Source organism: Pseudophryne corroboree, chromosome 2, assembly GCF_028390025.1.
Source record: "Pseudophryne corroboree isolate aPseCor3 chromosome 2, aPseCor3.hap2, whole genome shotgun sequence".
Classification (NCBI taxonomy): domain Eukaryota; kingdom Metazoa; phylum Chordata; class Amphibia; order Anura; family Myobatrachidae; genus Pseudophryne; species Pseudophryne corroboree.
Genome location: NC_086445.1, coordinates 168,594,627 through 168,614,267, shown reverse-complemented (window position 1 = coordinate 168,614,267; position 19,641 = coordinate 168,594,627). Strand labels below are relative to the sequence as shown.

The following is a 19,641-nucleotide window of genomic DNA, read 5'->3' as shown; positions in this document are numbered from 1 at the left end:
ACATGCCTAGAGCCGGCCCTGTGCTGACATGGATAGAGAAGGTATGAAATAGTCCAAATACGTGTAAAATTGTTTAAAAAATAACCCGTGTCTACATTTTCTATGTCAATCATTTTCATATCGACCTTTTGACCCTATCTATCTTTTGACCCTGTTGTCATTTTGTACTGTCTACCTTTTCATATCGACCTTTTGACCTGTTGACCTAATGTCTGTCTAACATATGAGGCTACTGTAGATGTAATAGGGTGCGATATTTTAGGTGTCTAAAAACCGCACCAAATCGCACGTGTGTAACTAGCGAGTTTTTGCTAAAAATCGCAAATGTATGTAATAGGGTGCGAATTTTAAGGTTAAAACTTAATTTCTTATGCGATGTGGAGTATAGGGAAGCTGACAGGAGGAGGCAGAGGTAGGAGGATAGGGGGTGACAGGAGTAGGCAGAGACAGGAGGATAGGGTGTGACAGGAGGAGGATAGGGAGGTTGAAAGGAGGGGCAGACAGAGGAGATTAGGGAGGAGGCTGAGACTGATGAGCCTATGCAGGAGGAGGAGCGGAGTCCCAGTCAGATGATGACAGGCTTGCTAAGTCTGGACGCAATGTCTGTTTTTCCTTTGATGAGAATGTGGTCTTAGTCACTACTTTAGTTTCTAACCATGAATGCCTACTTGGTAGGCTTGCAGCAAGAACAACAGGTAGGTGCAAAGGCCAGATGTTGAAGGCTACAATAGATGCAGTAAATGCTATGGGACAATTTTGACGCACTAAAAAGCAGTCCATTGGCCCTCATTCCGAGTTGATCGCTCGCTGCAGTTTTTCGCAGCGCAGTGATCAGATTACTACTGCGCATGCGTATGCACCACAATGCGCATGCGCGTCGTACGGGTACAAACAGCATTGTTGCTGTGCAATGCTTCTAGCAACTAATCTATTTGCACAACCGATCGCAAGAAGATTGAAAGGAAGAAGCGTTTGTGAGTGTCAACTGACCGTTTTCTGGAAGTGGTAGGGAAAACGCAGGCGTGTCCAGGCGTTTGCAGGGTGGGTGTCTGACGTCAATTCCGGGACTGGACAGGCTGAAGAGATTGCAAGGGCTAAATAAGTCCAGAGCTACTCAGAAACTGCAAAAAAACTTTTTCGTCCCGCTCGGTTGCACAAGCGTTCGCACACTTGCAAAGCAAAAATACACTCCCCTAGAGGTGGCGCTTATCTGATCGCTGCTCTGCAAAAAATAGCTAGCAAGCGATCAACTCGGAATGAGGGCCATTAAGCGGTTCTCTGATATTAAGCAGAGAGTTAAGCCCAAGACGGCAAAAGAAAGGAGGGATGTAGGGCAAACTGGAGGTGGCTCACCCTTTTACCAGGACTACCTGGAATATGAGGAGCCACTCAGGAATATAATGCCTGCTGAGCTCATAACTGGGTTGAATGTCCACAACACGGATGACCCACCATGCCCTACACAGCATGGTGAGTAATATGTGAAAAACATACTGTACATACACCATTAAAAATATGTTACACTTAATTAACTTTGCTAACACATACATAAATGACTACATGCTGTCAGATTACATACATTAGTCAATTAATTTTGAGTAACTGTATGCTATGTTTGATGAAAAAATCAATCTTCAAAAAACCATAATGTTTATTTTCAGCAGTGTCTGGGAGATGCCCTCCTGAAAGCCAATCATTAAATCAGGAAGAGCCAAAGACAGGTATTTAAAAAAGAAAACATTTTGTTATGACGCATGTTGATGACACAAGGTTATATTTTTTTTCTATCTTTAAAAATGCAATAAAGGGACTTCAGGAACACAGAGACTGCAACCTGCACTGCGACAGCAGTCGACAACGACACATCAGCCGACACAGAGACAAGCGCCCTATATCACGCTGGCAGCTGCCTCTGTAGGAAGTGATGGTGAGATGCAGTTTGAGACAGATGTGGAATCAACTCTTGTTGAGGCATCTGGTAAGGGAGCAACATCCTGTAAAGTAAAAAATAATGAAATGTTATTTATGGAGAGTATACATATATTTTGAGCGCAATTAATCACTTTTCTTTTTAACATAGAGGGATGAAGGATTTTTTTTAAAACATTACCTACTACTTTTTTAAAAAAAATATAACTTACAACAATGAGGTCATCAGTGTTTTTTGTTATGGTAATAAAGCTTTATTTTGTTCAAGGGTTTAATAGATCTTTCCCTAATTTTCACCATCAAAGGTGTAGAATTAGTAAAGCTTTAAAAACATACAAGTGTTGTTGTTGCCCATAGCAACCAAACAGAATATGTCTATAAAAACACAACACAAAAATTCTGGCTATAATCTTAATGGTTGCTATGGACAACAGCACTTACTATATAGAAACGTAAACATAGAAACATAGAATTTGATGTCAGATAAGAACCATTTGCCCGCCTAGTCTGCCCTGATCTCACTGTTTGGGGACAATAATAGAAACAAGAAAACCCACCTGTGGATGATGAGCAAACGTTCACTCTACACTTAATGCCAGTCTCAACCACTGGAAGATGTGGCTGAATCAGCAGCACAAGGAAGGCCAGACACATTGGCGTTTCTATAATGGGTGCAATGTGTGCGGTGCATACAGGCTCCTGGGTCCAGGGGATCCCACACCGCACACACTGCACCCAGTTACCTTACCAGAGTCCAGCAGCAGGCACAGCGATCGCGGCGTAAATTGCCACCAAAATGGCCACCACGCATGCGCGGTAGCCAATTTGGTCTCCGGGTCATGGCGGGCGCTGTGTTTTTGGAGACCTGCACATGCACAGTAGACTGCAGCACAATTCCGGAATCTGCAGCGCCGTTCAGAGGAGGAGGCCCACCCGGAGGTGCACACGGGCCCAATCCTCTGTAGAGACGCCCCTGGTGACACACACCTACAACACCTGCATGAGAAAGTAATTCAGATATTATTTCAGCTATTAGTTCTTTTCAAAAAACTAAGGTTGATTTTTTTAGAGACACAAAGATGTCAAAACAGGCACTAAAATCTACATTTACAAACAATCTCAGATTCTTTACATAGTCTTAATAACGGGATCAGTATGATTTGCCGGAGGTAGTAATACCGACACCGGGATCCCGATGCTTGAGAAGCTGACATGGGTGAGTAAGGGGTGTTCCCCCCTCCCCCCAACCCCCAAATTCTCCCTACCTGCAGACTAACCCTAACCTTCCCCCTTGTTGCCTAACTCTAACCACCCCCAGTAGGAGCCTAAACCTAACCCCCTGTCCCCCCAGCCTAACCGTAGCCCTCCGAGGGGGGTGCCTATCCAGAACCCTCCTCCCCGCATCCTAACCCTAAAACCCAAACCCCCCCCCCCCCCCCGGGACACAGCCTAACCCTAAACCTGCCACCATAGTCTAAACCTAACACCCCCCCCTACACACACACACACACACACACACACACACACACACACACACACACACACTGCTCACCTGACTAGTCATGCGGTCTGTCCTCGTTCGTGATCCCGGCTGTCGGTATTCCGGCGCTGGGATGGTGTACCCATTCTGGATGCTGGTGTCAGCATTCAGAATAGGGTCAGTATTCCGGCGTCCATATTCTGACTTTCGGGATACCGACAGCCGGGATCCTGATTGCATCCTTTAATAATAACTGTAGCCGGGGGGCTACAGGTATTGAGGCACAGACAGTAGCCGTAAATAATATGGAAAACAAAAGAAAAGTACTCTCCTGGTTGGAGTACTCGCCTACCTTAAAAAACAGATCTGTATAAAACGTAACTTTTAATGATAATAAATATAAAATGCAGTCTCAATGAGAGTACATACAAAACACACACAGATACACACAATGTACAAATATAGTACTGAAAAGTACTAGTTATAAAATAAAACCTGGGACCAAATTTAAGGTCTGACTTGCTGACAAAATGCAATACCAGGTTTATACAAAGTTGGAAAGCTTATAGACCCACGGCGTGTGACTGCTGGGTATTACGGTATTGCTAGAAGGTAATCAACACCAAACAAAGTTATTTGGGTAGTAATCCAACATCAGTATTTCATAGTGATGAGCGGATTCGGTTTTACTCGGTTTTACTCGGTTCTCAAAACCGAATCTTATTGGCTATCCAAAACACGTGACATCCGTGAGCCAATAAGATTCGGTTTTGAGAACCGAGTAAAACCGAATCCGCTGCCATGATAACATATTAATTATCATGGTATTTCAGGAAAGTAATCAGCACTACACAGACTTATTTAGGGCAGTAAATCAGCATCAATGTTTAAATACAGTAATAATTATACTAGATTGTCCCAATAGAGTGATCCAGTCCCAGAATAAATGGTGTTTAAAAGGCAGGTTTTGGTTGGCGCCAACTAATAATCACAGTATAAGAATACAAGTAGCAGATATTGTTGTAATATCTATTTATTTGAGTGATTTCTGGTCAATTTTGAATCGGTTCTCAAACAGGCTGTTAGTAAATTAGGGGTTTGTCTAGCAGTCTGTTATAGAAACAGTGGTCTATTTAAGTCTAAAGTCAGATTACAGCCTATTTGAAGTCGATTTTGCCTTTAGCAAATTCCCGATTTTCAAAATCGACAAAAAATTCGCCTAAACATCAAAACCGACTCTTAGTAAATTTACCCCTAGATCGGAGTCCAATCCAAAATTAGCTTTTCACAGCTGAGACCCGCCACTAGCCAAATTTTAACAACTATGGAACACATTGAAAACAACATAGTCCAGCATATCACTGTAACACTGATGAGTGCTTGTCCTTGTTGAGTCCATGCCCCAAGGGATCCGGTATGAAAAACCGTCTGACGGGCTGTCAGTATAGCGACAGCGGCACCCCGTCTGCAGAAATCATGGCAGCGAGGCCGCTCGCAACGTTTCAGGCACGGTGGCGAGCTTTGCTCGCCATAGGTTCTATTCCCACCAACTGAGTGGGTATTCCAGGTGGGTGTCGGGATTCCGTCCACCAGTATAATGCTGGCTCTCCGGATTCCGGTGTTGGTATCCTGAGTGCTGGGATCCCGATAGCTGGCACTTAACTAGAGATGAGCGGGTTCGGTTTTACTCGGATTTACCCAAATCTCCTTATTGGCTATCGGACGTCACGTGTTTTGGATAGCCAACAAGAAATATCCAGAAAATAAGAAATGTCGATAATTCTGTCGTAAAGAACCGAGTAAATCCGAACCCGCTCATCTCTAATTTTAACTGAATCCCATCCCAAGCTGTTCTGCAATGACAAAGGGAAATCAACTTGTAGTTAGTTAGTTGTGCCTAGTAAAATTGTCAATCATTTTATGCTGTAATGAGTAATATTGCTGTTCTACAATATGTGTAAAACCTGTTACCTTCTAATTTATCTTTAGAAGAGTCACCTGAACAATTAAAAGTAAGTAAACAATCAAAATGATCTTATTATGTATGCACATGCAATGTTATACTGTACATATGTTGCAAATAACTGTGAGCATATCATTTTCAGGGACTGCTGTTCTCCGGGACTGCGGCTGATTTCTCTCCGATATCGGCTGCAAACCCTGTGGATACATACAGTAATCCTCGGAAGCATACAGTTTTTGGAGGATATATTGTATTTTTTCCTATGATACATCTTGCCCTGTGTGATTACTTCCAAGGTTACATGTATTGGACCAACTGTTCCTTACTTTACCTCTAGGTAATAACATTGACTGTGGCAGAGCAATTAGGACTATAAATACTGTACATGAACCACGAGAATTCTTTATAGATATCTTGGTCAATCCCTAATGCTGGGTATACACGCTACAATTATCTGACTGATCCACCCAATATTGAAGGATCACCCAGATAATTGTTGCGTGTATGCGGGTGACCAATCCGAAAATATCAGTTGGGCATGCTGTATTGTCCAGCACATCCGTCTGATGCAATATTTTCCAAGCTGAAAGTCGGCCCCATCGGGCAGTGTATGCCCTACTGTGGCCAACCAACAGACATTTGTGTACCAGGATAAGGCAATTGTGAGTCTAGTGGTCATAGGAAAGTGGATGGAAAATGATACACACTTGTATTGAATTTGCAGGCTTTTGTGATGTACAGTATACCTGGAAACAACATAGATCAAGATAAATCATATCAGACATTTTTTTTTTCTAGCTTTAATGTGACATTGAATCTAACAGACTTCGAGAAAAAATAAATATATTGGTTTTTGGAAATATACAGTACAGTACTAGCTGTTCTACCGGTCCTTCGCACGGGAGTTTCTGATCTTCATGGTTGTAAATAAATATTAATCCATGGTTCTTGGTATTACCTGAGGAGCACCCATAGCAGATACAGTAAAAAGTGACAGGAACATTTTTGTCGTTTAATAAATTCTACACACTAGAGGTGCAATCCAAATGTTGATCCGATTGTCCGAAAGCAAAGAACCATTCAACTTGACAACATAAAACAAACTGCAGGCTACTTGCTGGGTGGGATGTATTAACCCATGATGGAACATTATGTCACATACTACATACTGATCGCATATAACATATGCAATTAGAATCGCAAAGGACAGCTCTCCCGATAAGAGCTGTGCTTTGAGATCTTTCGCTGGCACCCCAGCAGCTGTCCAAGAGTCTCAGACAGTGCAGTCTGCGGGCTGGTAGCAGAGGGACAGGCCTACGTGTGTATGGGCTCCTCCTCATCATCAGTGCCAGATTAAGGTCCTCATTGGCCTGGAGCTGAAATTTCTAAAAGGCCTACTGAGTACCACCGCATGGGGTTTGACTGGCATGGCATGTGTTTGGCTACTGATATGGAGGTGTGATCAGTTCTGTATATATATTTTATGTGTGTGTGAATGCATGTGTTTGGGAAATAGCAAACTCTCAGCACTTAAATGCACAATTATCTCCAACAAATCAATTATTGAAACAAACAAAAAGTAAACTTACGCAGAAAATATATCTCCATGGTACAACAAACAGAACAGGAAAGCACACGTAGAAGCAGTTTCAGCAGTACTCACGGCTGCACATCTGCGCCTTTATGCAAATGCAGCGACAAAGCCCTTCCCTTGTGTCCAAGTATGCGTCCAGATGTGCAGGGACTGAGATGCCAACTTTCAATATCTGTATACACAGTCCTTATGCTGGGCATACACATACAGATAAAATGCCTATCAGGCCGACAGGCATTTTTTCAGGCAGCATCGGACAGTGCAGGTTTCAGGCACATATACTGTGAGATCTCTCACAGTGTACGGACTGTGATATCGGTGCTCTGCCCCCAGAGAGGAGACATTTGTTTGTCGGTCGGCCGCAGTAGAACATACACTGCCCGATGCGGGCAACTTTACATTCGGAAAATATTGTATCAGTCGGACATGCTGGACATTGTCTCCAATGGGTATGTTGAAGGGACCCCATTGCCTTGCAGCTCTCCACCGACCATGCTGCTATGCAGCAGGAATGGGGAGCCAATGACAGAGTGCCAAGCGCCAGAGTCCCCCGCCTGCCGGACTGGGGATCCAGACATGCTGCACTGCCCCACCCCCCAGCAAGTGCAGGTATCGGGCATGGAGACAAGCTCTATGCCATGGGCGGGACAGAGGGAGAGGGACAGACAGACACACAAAGGGGATTGAGAGGGAATGCGGTCAGTTGCACCCACAGAGCCTTACCGTAGTTGTGGTCCTGCATATATATATTTGCAGAGAGAGACTGGCACTCTGTTTTCACTATATATATATATATATATATATATATATATACACATGTGTACTGTATATATATATATATATATATATATATATATATGTATATGGGATGCAGTCAGTTAACCAGCTGTCAGGATCCCGGAGTTCTGGACACTAACACCAGAATCCAGACACTTTTCGATAAACCGGCACCCGGAATCCCCACACCGGCTCCGTATTCCCACTCGGTTGGTGGATCCACACCACCAACTGACTGGGAATAGAACCTGTGACGAGCGCAGCGAGCCACCGGGCCCGATGCTTGGCAACCTGCTACCAGGATTCTGTCAGACAGAATGTTGCTGTCAGATCAGTCAAAGGATATTGTATGTATGCATATGCACTATATATATATAGTGCATATGCATACATATGCAGATAGTTTTCATCCCCCTGCTTTAAAAGAAAGTCTTCCCATTTCACAGTATCTACGAATCATGCGCATTAACTCTGACCCTGACCGTAGAAACATACAGTGTACAGAGGTGACCTCTCGATTTTTGAGTCGAGGATATACACCTAGAACATTAGCTAAATGTCTTAATAGAGCAACTAAGATCTTTTTAGGTCAACAGAGCAAGACTAACAAAAGCATAGATCGCATGATCTTTCCTACGCAGTTTGACAATACCACTACGATACGGAAATCGCTAAGGAAGCATTGGCCAATTGTAGCCTCAGATGCTAATCTTCCCTTTTCCAAAATTAATACACCCATGGTAGCCTATCGTAGAGGCGCGAACCTTAGACAACTATTGATGCGCCCTACCATGTTCCCTAAAAATTAATTGACCCCATTTCAAGTGATGCAGTCCAGACCAGGCAGCTTTTCTTGTGGTAGCTGCACCGCATGTAGATCTATGTTGACTGGTCCAGTGTTTTATCATCCTCATTCTGGTAAGGTGATTAAGTTAAAATATCACCTACATTGCCGGTTAGACCACGTAATTTACATTCTTAAATGTCCTTGCGGGTTAGTATACGTTGGTCTGACTACACGGCCATTCCGAGACCGGATGGCTAATCATCGGTCCTCGATTCATACTGCATTGATCACAGGCAAAACTGATAAACCGGTAGCCAGGCACTTTTTAACTGCTAAACATCAAGTTGCTAGTTTAAAATGTAAATTGATAGATTGGATCCCACCATGTCCTACTGGAGGTGACCGGTCCTTGCTGTTGAAGAGACGCGAAAGCTATTGGATACATCGGTTGGATACGGTCTCCCCCAGAGGACTTAACGAGTCCAATCCATTTAATGTGTTTTTGTAATACCGTTTAATAGTTTCCTTTTCTTTTTCCTGTGTTTATCCATTTATTTTATTCTATTTCTTTTTTGTAATCTTGGGACCTGTTACTACTAAGAAATTTGATATATATTTGTGTCTTGGAGGACGAGTAACTCCGTTCTCCGTATAATGTACTACACTAGGCTGTGAAACTGTGTATACAATTTGTTTCGAATATACGAAGCAATGGTTATTTGATATATCAACCCTGTGTGTATATTGGTAGCCTAATTTCAACAGGCTTTAACGGTCCCCATCAGAAAAGTTATATGTTTACTATTTTCTTTATTGTTTATATTTCACTTACTTTACTCGCGTATTATTTTTCATTTTTTGTATTTTTTATTTTTTGTTTATTATAGCCCCATTATGCTATGCTCGTCTGTAAGGACTACCCCCCAGGCCTATACATCTGTCAAGTGTTGAATATTTTGTCCCCCACCGCTATCATTGTGATACTGTTTTGTCATTCGAATTTATGTTACACGTCTTTATACACTACACCCAGACACTTGATTAAGGACTCCGATTGAGCCCTGAGAGGTTAGGAACCTAAGTTCGAAGCCACTCACTGAATTATTAGATCGTTTGAGTTTTTTGGGAACACACCCGTGTCACTTCCGGCTCAGTGGAGCGCACTTCCGGCAGGTGGAACGCATGAAAGCCGCGTCCAGCCGGAGCAGCGGTGTAACCTTTGCGGACACAGCTGTGGGTGGCCCCACATGGCGGTTGTGATGCACGGCCTGAGAGCCGTGTCGGAGGTGCTTTTGAGAGCCCTTTGCGAGGCATCAATCGCAAATACAGATTAGAGGGAAGTTTTTACGAGTTGCCCATGACGGATCCGGTCACTTCCGGTCCGGGATATTTAAATAGCAGTCCCGTAGCAGCAATTTGGTATGCAGCACAGGGACGCCCTACTCTCCTCCCGACTCCAGTAAGTGTTATACTTTTAGTGATTTACTTGTACTGAACACAAATTGAAGCGAAATACAGATGTAGTTTTTGTGATTATTTATGCAGCATGTCGTGTATATCGTGACCCTGTAGCTGCACCATGGTAGCAGGATCTGTTTGATCAGGTATGTCAGTGAATATCCTAAACGAAGCACAAGAGAGTACTCCTTGCCCACTCTGAGCATAACTCATTGTTGATATTCGATTTCCAGATGCACATTCTATACCTACATCTAAGACTAGTATGGCTGCGTCCGGATATGCTATCTTTTAGTGTGCTAGAAATCTTTGACTAGTTTGATCTGATCTCAGGTGAGCTTTTTCTATATTACACGGCATTAGGAGTCTGGGAGGCTCTGTCACAGGTGATGGTGGTGAATTAGTGTATAATAAATATGGTCACACACATCTGGTACTGGTGAGATGATCCACAGTTGAATTTATTCTGGGAAGTTGAACAGATGTGATTTGGCCTGGGAGGCGTAGTTCCCTGCATATGTGAATATGTCTATACTTTGTTGTTTTTTTCACAGACACATGATTATGATGAATGATGTTAACCTAAAGAGCTATTAGTCTTGAAAAAGGTTCGTTATACGGACCGAAACGTCGACTCATAAGGCCTTTGGATTTTCACAATAAAAGTCTTTTTATGAATGGACTTCATTTATTATAGCGAGAGTGCACCTTCCACTCAGTGGAAATTTTGCTGTTCAAGTGGACCTGACCGGGTTCATTAGGAGCACCCGCAACGTTGGAATTTATGGGATGAGAGTGCAGGATCACCGTGGATATATATATATATATATATATATATATCAACAAACGTATAGATCTGAGTGCGCTAGTCTCTAGTACTACATCACATTAATTTATAAGTAACATAAAAACAACTTTATTAAGCATAGCATCAATATATTTTCACCTATGCTATCTGTTGTTAAAGAACTGCTTCGGAAGTTAAATACAAACCAGATAAAACTTGGAACTTCTTCTCTGTGAGACTGTACAGATGCCATATGTATATTTTCTGTACACAATAAAAACACAAATTGATTTTTAATAAAGTTGTTTTTATGTTACTTATAAATTAATGTGATGAACAATACTAGAGACTAGCGCCCTCAGATCTATACGTTTGTTGTTATTTTTTGAACCTCGTCTAACAGGAGGTTCTTCCTGAGGTGCTGCTTTTACATTTTTTCACTTAGCACTATAGGGTACCCTGTACTGTGTATATGTATGAATATGTGTGTATATATATATATATATATATATATACACACACACATATATATATATATATATACACATATATATATATATATATATATATATTACCACTCACCACACACATTTTATATATATATATATATATATATATATGTATAACCTATAAATGTGTAATATTACTATATATATATATATATATATATATATATATATACAGCGCCATGTGTTAAAGCCAGTGCCTAAATCGCAGTGCAGCAACCAGCAGGGCCCTCCTCACCGTAGGTGCTGACACTGTGCTGCTGCTGCCTTCAAAGGTCAGGGCTTTCTGCAGGGCACATGGTGGTGCCTCCTCCGTGATGTCACATGTCCTGACAACAGTGGGTGGCGCAGGAAGGCCAGGGCTGGTGAGTGAACCTTCCGTTGCGCCGCTATGAGCATACATTGCAGCGGGACGAGGTGAAGGGTAGGGGGCGTGGCCGGGGGGATGTCGCAGTCAGGGGGTAAGGCAGGTCCTTGGATGGTGTTTGAATGGCTGCTGTAGCAGGATTTTTTTTTCCTGTCTGCAGCAGCACAACATGTGCTTTGGGGCCTATTTTGATGGGGGTCCTGGAGCTGCAGCTCCATCCGCCCCATTATTAATCTGGCCCTGGTTATAATGGTCCTTTCCGAGGCGTGACTATGGAGAGTATGCAGTGAATATTACCGATTGTTATCACTGCAAGTGTCCCCGTTGCACACCTCCCCTTACCATAATAAAAAAATGTCAAAGTATATCTTGTTTTGTAGCAATCAAACATTGAGTTGGATATATATTACCTAATGAAGATTGTGTTGTTGTGGTATAGGAGAAGTATAGCCTGCATAACACGTACTGTAGCCTCATCTGCTCCCTGTCATCATCCGTTGAGCGGATGACAGGTGAGAGTAAGGACAAGTGCCACGTTGATTGAAAGATAGGAACAGCGCCACTACGTTACCCTGTATCTGGTGTTAGGTGGATCTTGTTACCGGCGGCATTGCAAGATCCAGATGCGCCAGCAGGGGACGTGTGAGTGCTTAGAAGGAAGAAGAGTGAGAAAGATTGTGTTTGTTGCCATGCTGCAAGCTGCGGTTAGACATTGCCGGAAACCGCTCCCTCCTGCAGTGAGAATCCGGTATAGCATTGAACGTACATTTCACCATGTGGGCTTGATCACCAGTTATGCTGAAGCGATTATAATATTTCACTGCTGAGATAACAAGCAAATTACTATGCTCAAAACCAAGAATGACAATGGACCCTGCCATACTGGAAAAAAGTTCAGGAATGGTTTGAGGAACATGACAAAGAGTTCAAGGTTGACTTGGCCTCTAAAGTCCCCAGATTTCAATCCGATTGAACATCTGTGGGATGTGCTGGAAAAACAAGTCTGAGGCATGGAGGCCCCATATTAACTTACATTCTGCTGCTAACATCTTGATGCCAAATATTACTGGACAACTTCAGAGATCTTTGGGAGTCCATGTCTCAACAGGTGTAGTATGGCTTCTTCTGACCGCCGGTCAGCTTACCGACGCCGGGATCCCGGCAGCATACCGACGCCGGGATCCCGGTGGGGAGGGGCGAGTGCAACAAGCCCCTTACGGGCTCGCTGCGCTCGCCACGCTGCGGGCTCGGTGGCGACCTGCGGTCGCCATAGGTTCTATTCCCACTCTATGGGTGTCGTGGACACCCACGAGTGGAAATAGTTCCTATTGGTCGGCATGCCGACCATCGGGAAAGTGAGCCATCGGGCTCGTGGAGGAGGTCATGTGACTGTCGGTCAGCTGACCGGCGGTCACATGAATACCACCCGTCTCAACAGGTCAGAGCTGCTTTGGGTACCTACGCAATATTAGGCAGGTGATGTAAATGGCTGATGGGTGTATTCCTTAAAAGTTTCTTATATTGATTACTAAACTGCATTTGGCTTTGAAGTAAACAGAGTTGTACTTACTGGATTTTTTTTTCCTCTCAGGATGGAGAAACGGTTGCAGAAGATATAACTGCTGAAAATACAGTAGTCACAGACGAAGCACCATCTTTTTACAATCCTGTTTTAGAAATGGATTCAGAGAAGCAGCCTGCCACTAATGTTCCTGTTTACCCAATCATTTCAAGTCCTTCAAAAACTTCTCCTGTAATAAAACAGTGTACAAAGGAGCAACCTGTTGGCTCGTCAACTAATGAGACTAATAGCGCTCCCAGTATAAAAGGAAAAACAGAAGAAAAGAAAATTGTGTTACACCTGAGAAGATTAATCCCATGGCTCCCAAACACTACTCATACAAATGGCAGATCTCATATGAGGTCACTTGATGGATCAATTATTACAGAGCATTGTATAGATGAACCGGCTGTAGAGAATGTTATGTTAACAGCGCAAGCAATTGGTTGCAAAGTTAGGCTAGCCACGCAACTAATAGATTCTACATATGATGAAGAAGATATGTGTGTGGCACAGCCTGTAGGATCTTGTATTGCTGAGATTATACCAGTGGCAATGCCTAATGATCTTTTAAATAAGTCATCACATGCTGATTCTATGGGCTACATCAAACTTAACAGGCCAGTGAATGAAAAGTCTGTGGTTTGTCCTAATGTTAAGATGCCTTTTGCTGTACAGCTAAAACGAGAAATTAAGCTTTTATATAAACAATCTACTAAGGTTCCCAATTCATTGGGAACAATTCCGTCACTCTCTCCTCTTTCACAAGATGTATATGATAGCACATCAGTAACTTGCCCGTCAGTCTCTCCTCTTGCACAACATGTATATGGTGGCACATCAGAAACATGCCCATCAGTCTCTCCTCTTGCACAAGATGTATATGATGGCACATCAGGAACTTGCCCATCAGTCTCTCCTCTTGCACAAGATGTATATAGTGGCACATCAGAAACATGCCCATCAGTCTCTCCTCTTGCACAAGATGTATATGATGGCACATCAGGAACTTGCCCATCAGTCTCTCCTCTTGCACAAGATGTATATGGTGGCATATCAGGAACATGCCCATCAATCTCTCCTCATGCACAATATGAGTTTGATGGCACATCAGTAAAATGCCCATCAGTCTCTTCCCCTGCACAAGACGTAGATGGTGGCACATCAGGATTTTGCCCATTAGTCTCTCTTGCACAAGATGTACATGTTGGCACATCAGGAACATGCCCATTAGTCTCTCCTTTTGCACAAGATGTATATGATGGCACATCGGGAACATGCCCATCAATCTCTTTTGCACAAGATGTACATGTTGACATATCAGGAACATGTCCATCAGTCTCTTCTCTTACACATGATGTGTATGTGAGCACGTTAGTCTCTCCTCTTGCCCAAGATGTACATGTAGAACAACCAACCACGAGTCTCATTGGCATAGATGACGCATCTTTGGAAGATCTACCTCAAGCTTTTACATGTCCTGATGTCAGGGCACCAGAAACCGATAGAGAAGCACGACTTTCACATTTTCCCAGTCCAGCAAAGATATCAGAGATGTCAGCGAAACTTGTAACAGGTTTGTGAAATTTTTGCATGTTTTCAAGCAGGTCACGTTAATGTTTTCATTGATCTGTCACATTAATGTTTTATGTTCAACTTAAACCTTTTTTCTTTTTCATCCACTAGGGGGCACAGGAGTAATCACGCTGGTTATAGGCTGTATGGGAAGGAGTCTGGGCACCAGTGGTGCCGAAAGAGGGGGGGAGAAGGTACAAATTACCCGGGCCCAGGTCTGATGCAGGGGCCCAGTGAGGGTCCAGTAGGGGCCCAGGCCCCCTCCCCCTTACCTAGCAGTAGCAGCTGCAGCTCTTTTCCTCAGCCCAGCAAATGCTGCTCTGTACTGGGCTGCAGTGTGGCTATGGAGGTGCTTAAAATGCTATTTTGTTCAGTATTTGTTTCTAAGATAAATGACCACACCTCCTGTGACTAGGCCACACCCCTTGAAAAGTACCTGGGCCCGTCCCGGCTCTCGACTGCCCTGCCGGGCACCGATGGGTTACTTTTAATTACCCAGCCGCCGTCAGGCCTCCTGTCCCCACTGTATACCCCACTCCCTAGCCAGGGCACATTTTTAATTGGTACTGGACGTCTGGACCACGCTCCATCACCTGCACCGGTGGTGGCAGCACCAGTGAGTGGGTGGTGACTTCCACCGCAGGACTCCAAGAAGCAACACAGCTCCCACAGGCCACATCCGGAGATGGGAGGTAAGGGAACGGCTCCTCCAGTTAGACAGGGGGAGCGTCGACAGCGGCAATCCACCTCAGCATTGGGATACTGCCAGGGGTGTGGGGGTGTGAGGCAGTGGGGCTAAGGACCCCTGCGCTTACCACTTGGCCACCAGGGAACACACTGCAGACTTAGGGCAAGGTCCTTGGAGGTTAGGCACCCAAGGGGAGGTAGGCATAGTCTGTAGCCCCTCCCCCACCCCTGAGCTGGCTTGTAACATAGTTACCTGCCTGCTTCAGGGTGATTACTCCTCCCTCTCCTGCCATAGAACGCTGGGAAGCCATTTTATAAAGCACACTGCTGCTCCGGCTTGGACACAGAGAGGGAAGTTTGGGCTCTATCTTCCCTACACCTTGCTATTTGTGCCTGGTTACGCTTATTTCTCCTGCCTGCTATTGCTGGACAGTTGAGTATTACTGCCCACTACTTTCTCAACTTGAGAGTACTGTGTGTGTGTGGTGTACTTATATCAGGCCTGGCCAACCTGTGGCTCTCCAGCTGTTGTAAAACTACAAGTCCCATCATGCCTTGCCACAGTTTTGCTATTAGGGAATGCTAAAACTGTGGCAGGGCATGCAGGGATGTGTAGTTTCACTACATCTGGAGAGCCACAGGTTGGCCAGGCCTGACTTATATGATAATATAATCACCACTTATACAGCCATAGGAACAACCATAAGTTGGTGTCTTTCTGTGTGTTCACCTATGTGATGTAACATATATATATATATATATATATATATATATATATATATATAAATAGCAAAAAAGAGGCGGCACTCGGAGACTTTAAGGTGCAGATAAATTGTATTCCACAAAAAGAAGACTAACGTTTCGGGGTCACAATACCCCTTTGTCAAAGTGAACAAAGTGTATATAAAAACAGTGACGTACCTTAAATACATGAGAATCCCGCTCAGTGTTCAGACGCCGGCCCGGCCGCGCTGGCTGCTGCTTCACTTCCGGTCTCCCTTAGATGACGTCATCGGTATCGCGTCTGGTTACCTTGGTAACCGTAGACGCCAGGCGGCCGGGCTGCGGCGCTGTATAAGTGAGAAAGAGTGTTGTTTAGTACAGTACCCTGCTACCATAATAGAAACAGAAATAAGTTGGTAAAGCCACTACTGAGACATCAGGCAGAGATGTAATGATATGATTATTGTCTTTTAGAACGCATACTAAGTGTTAATAAAGATCGCACAAGCGATCCCACTGCCTATAGATCAAGATTCATGGGAACACTGGGGCCCCACATGACTATATAGATAAATAATTTATGAAGTAAAACTTCTATATAATTCCCCCTAATATATTAAATCGGGGTTCTGACTGATGTTTCAATAATAGATCAAGATACACATATTCCCTAAAAAGGGACAGGGGTGAAATATTGAGGTAGGAAAAGAAAGGGTTAAAAAGAAGAAAGGGGTCGCTATTTGAAAATATTCAGACTCAATTTCTCATTAAGACCGTAGGGACTGGTGGTCCAGAGTTCAAAAATCCATCTAGTCTCCAACCGTAACAATCTACCATCCCTGTCGCCACCTCTGATGTGCCTGGGGACATGGTCGATAATAAGATGGCGTAAGTCCTTCATGGTGTGGCCGGCAGATGCGAAGTGTCTAGCCACCGGTTGTTCGGAAGCCTTGCCCTGCAGCGCTTGTTTAATGGCTGAGCGATGGAGGGCCATCCTTTCTCGGCAGGTCCTAATAGACTTCCCCACATAGTGGAGGTTACACGGACATTTAATGATATATATGATGTGGGTAGTAGTGCATGTAAGGACATGCTTGATGCTGTAAATTTTGTCACGGTGAGGGTGTTTGAAACTTGAACCGGTGATCATATGTTCACATGTAGTGCATTTAATGCATTTGTAGCAACCCGGCTTCTTCTCAAAAAAATACTGACTCTGGCCGTCTTTGTCGGTCCAGTTCGGCTTGAAAGCCCGTGACATCAGAATGAACTATTGTATCCTTAAGGTTCCTACCTCTTTGATAGCACATCATAGGCCTTTTACAATTCAAAGAGGGAAGCGACTTATCAGTGGCCACTATAGGCCATAAGGCTCTAGTTGCTCTTTGCACCACTGGACTCGAGGTGTTATATCTTGTGGAAAATGGAATGACAGATTCTTGTTGCTTAGGTTTGGAAGTTAAAAGCAACTCCCTGGGGATCTTCATCACTTCCTCCTTATGCTTAAGGAGGAGTCGTCTGTCATACCCTCTCTCCATGAATTTGGATACCATACTGTCCAGTTCTTGCTCTAAAGTGCTACGGTCACTAATGATGCGGGACACTCTAATCATTTGAGACCGTGGGAGGCCCTCTTTAAGGGCTCTAGGGTGGTGGCTGCTGGCTTTGAGGAGAGTGTTTCTGTCTGTGGGCTTGCAATAAAGACTGGTGTGTAGTGCCCCATCTATAATGGTTATTTGGACATCCAGGTAATTCAACGTGCTTGTGCTTGTCTGAAATGTGTATTTGATACTGGAGGCCCTGGAGTTGATGGACAACATAAGCGAATTGAACCGATCCACTCCTCCTGTCCACAAGATGAACAAATCATCTATAAACCGTGTGAACAGGAGGATATGGGCAGCTACAGATTCATCTTTAAAGAACGCTTCAAACTCCTCCTGAAACATAAAGATGTTAGCGAATGACGGGGAGACATTTCTGTCGGTAAAATTTACCATTAAAGAGGAAATAATTCTTTTCAAGCGTTAGACGTAAAAGGGTCATAAAGAGTGAAAGGTCAAGCGTCTCTATCCTCTCATTTCTTAGAAATTCCTCCATAGCTGACAAACCGGCCTCATGGGGGATACTTGTGTACAGGCTGACCACATCTACGACACAAATCAAGGTGCCAGCTGGAACTTGTTTAATCTCCCTGAGGCGATTGATAAAACAGGTGGTATCTTTGATGAAATTCTTATGCTTAAGAATCATTGGCTGCAAGATGCTGTCCAGAAATATAGACACTGGTTGGAAAATTGAGTCACGTGCTGCTATTATGGGTCTACCCGGAGGTACATGAGGATTCTTATGGACTTTGGGGACAGTAAAAAAGATGGGTACCAGAGGATGCTCCTGTTTCAGTGCTTTGTGTAGCTTCAGTGTTATGGTACCTTCCTGTTTCGCCTTATCTAAAATGGAAAGTAAGGCCTTCTGGTATTCGATGGTGGGGTCCTGTTGGAGTTCCTCATATGTGTCCGTGTTATTAAGTTGACTATTAATTTCCATAATGTAGTAGTCCAAGTCGAGTACCACCACTCCACCCCCTTTGTCCGCCGAATGGATCACGATGTCCCTGTATTCCCCCAATTGTTTAAGCGCGACCCATTCTGCCCGCGAAAGGTTGCAATGCGCTTTAGGTGAAACTGGGGCCGCATTGTATTTTTTAACGGAATCTCCCAGCAATCTAGTAAAAGATTTTATAGAGGCATTCGTAGATGTGGGGTCGAAGGAGGAGTGGGAACGTTGGTTCAGGAATTTCTGATGCTTACTATCCAATGATGGAGCTGGGAGAGCATCTACAGCATTGGATTGAAAGAATTCCTGCCGTCTAATTTGCGAGAAAACTGATGTAACTCAATATTCCAAACAAAATCATTGAAAGGGCTGGTGGGGACAAATGAAAGTCCTTTCTCTAATACGGATTGTTCCACATCTGAAAGGACCCTATGGGATAAGTTGTACACTAGAGTTTTTTGCTTGTTGAGGCTCCTCTGGTCCCTCGAGCTTTGGCCGCCCCTGCGGGTGGTCGACCTCTTCTTCCTTTCTCTGCCGATGTGGCCGCAGTAGCCCCTAAAGGGCTCGCTGGTTGTTGAATGGGTCCCTCTGAGTCGACCGGCCCAAAGTCACTATCACTATTGGATGTACCTGCCACATTCTGTTGGGCTTCTCTCCTTTTCCGCCAGCTATGTTTACTCCGGTAATTATACGGTTTGGAAGTAGCTGCGTTATCCCCCATTAGCCATCTGTAGACCCTATTTGAGTCGTAATCCTCTTTAACAATGGCTAATTTATTGCGCTTAAATTTAACCAAATCACCCCTATATTTGTCTACTTGGTTCTGCAGTTTCTGCATCCAGTCTTGGTTTGCATCACTTTGCAGTACCTGCTTGTGTAGGGTCTCAATGG

The 19,641-nt window shown here is 43.9% G+C and overlaps 1 protein-coding gene across 1 annotated transcript in view; it reads left to right on the top strand.

The window, feature by feature from the left end:
- Nucleotides 1-19,641, top strand: part of LOC135005972 (uncharacterized) — a 242,614-nt gene that overhangs the window by 205,333 nt on the left and 17,640 nt on the right. The window contains exons 11-14 of the mRNA XM_063951981.1: nucleotides 1,662-1,721; nucleotides 1,808-1,978; nucleotides 5,399-5,421; nucleotides 13,240-14,785. Coding sequence (XP_063808051.1) covers nucleotides 1,662-1,721; nucleotides 1,808-1,978; nucleotides 5,399-5,421; nucleotides 13,240-14,785 — 1,800 coding nt within the window. The remainder of the gene's footprint in view (nucleotides 1-1,661; nucleotides 1,722-1,807; nucleotides 1,979-5,398; nucleotides 5,422-13,239; nucleotides 14,786-19,641) is intronic.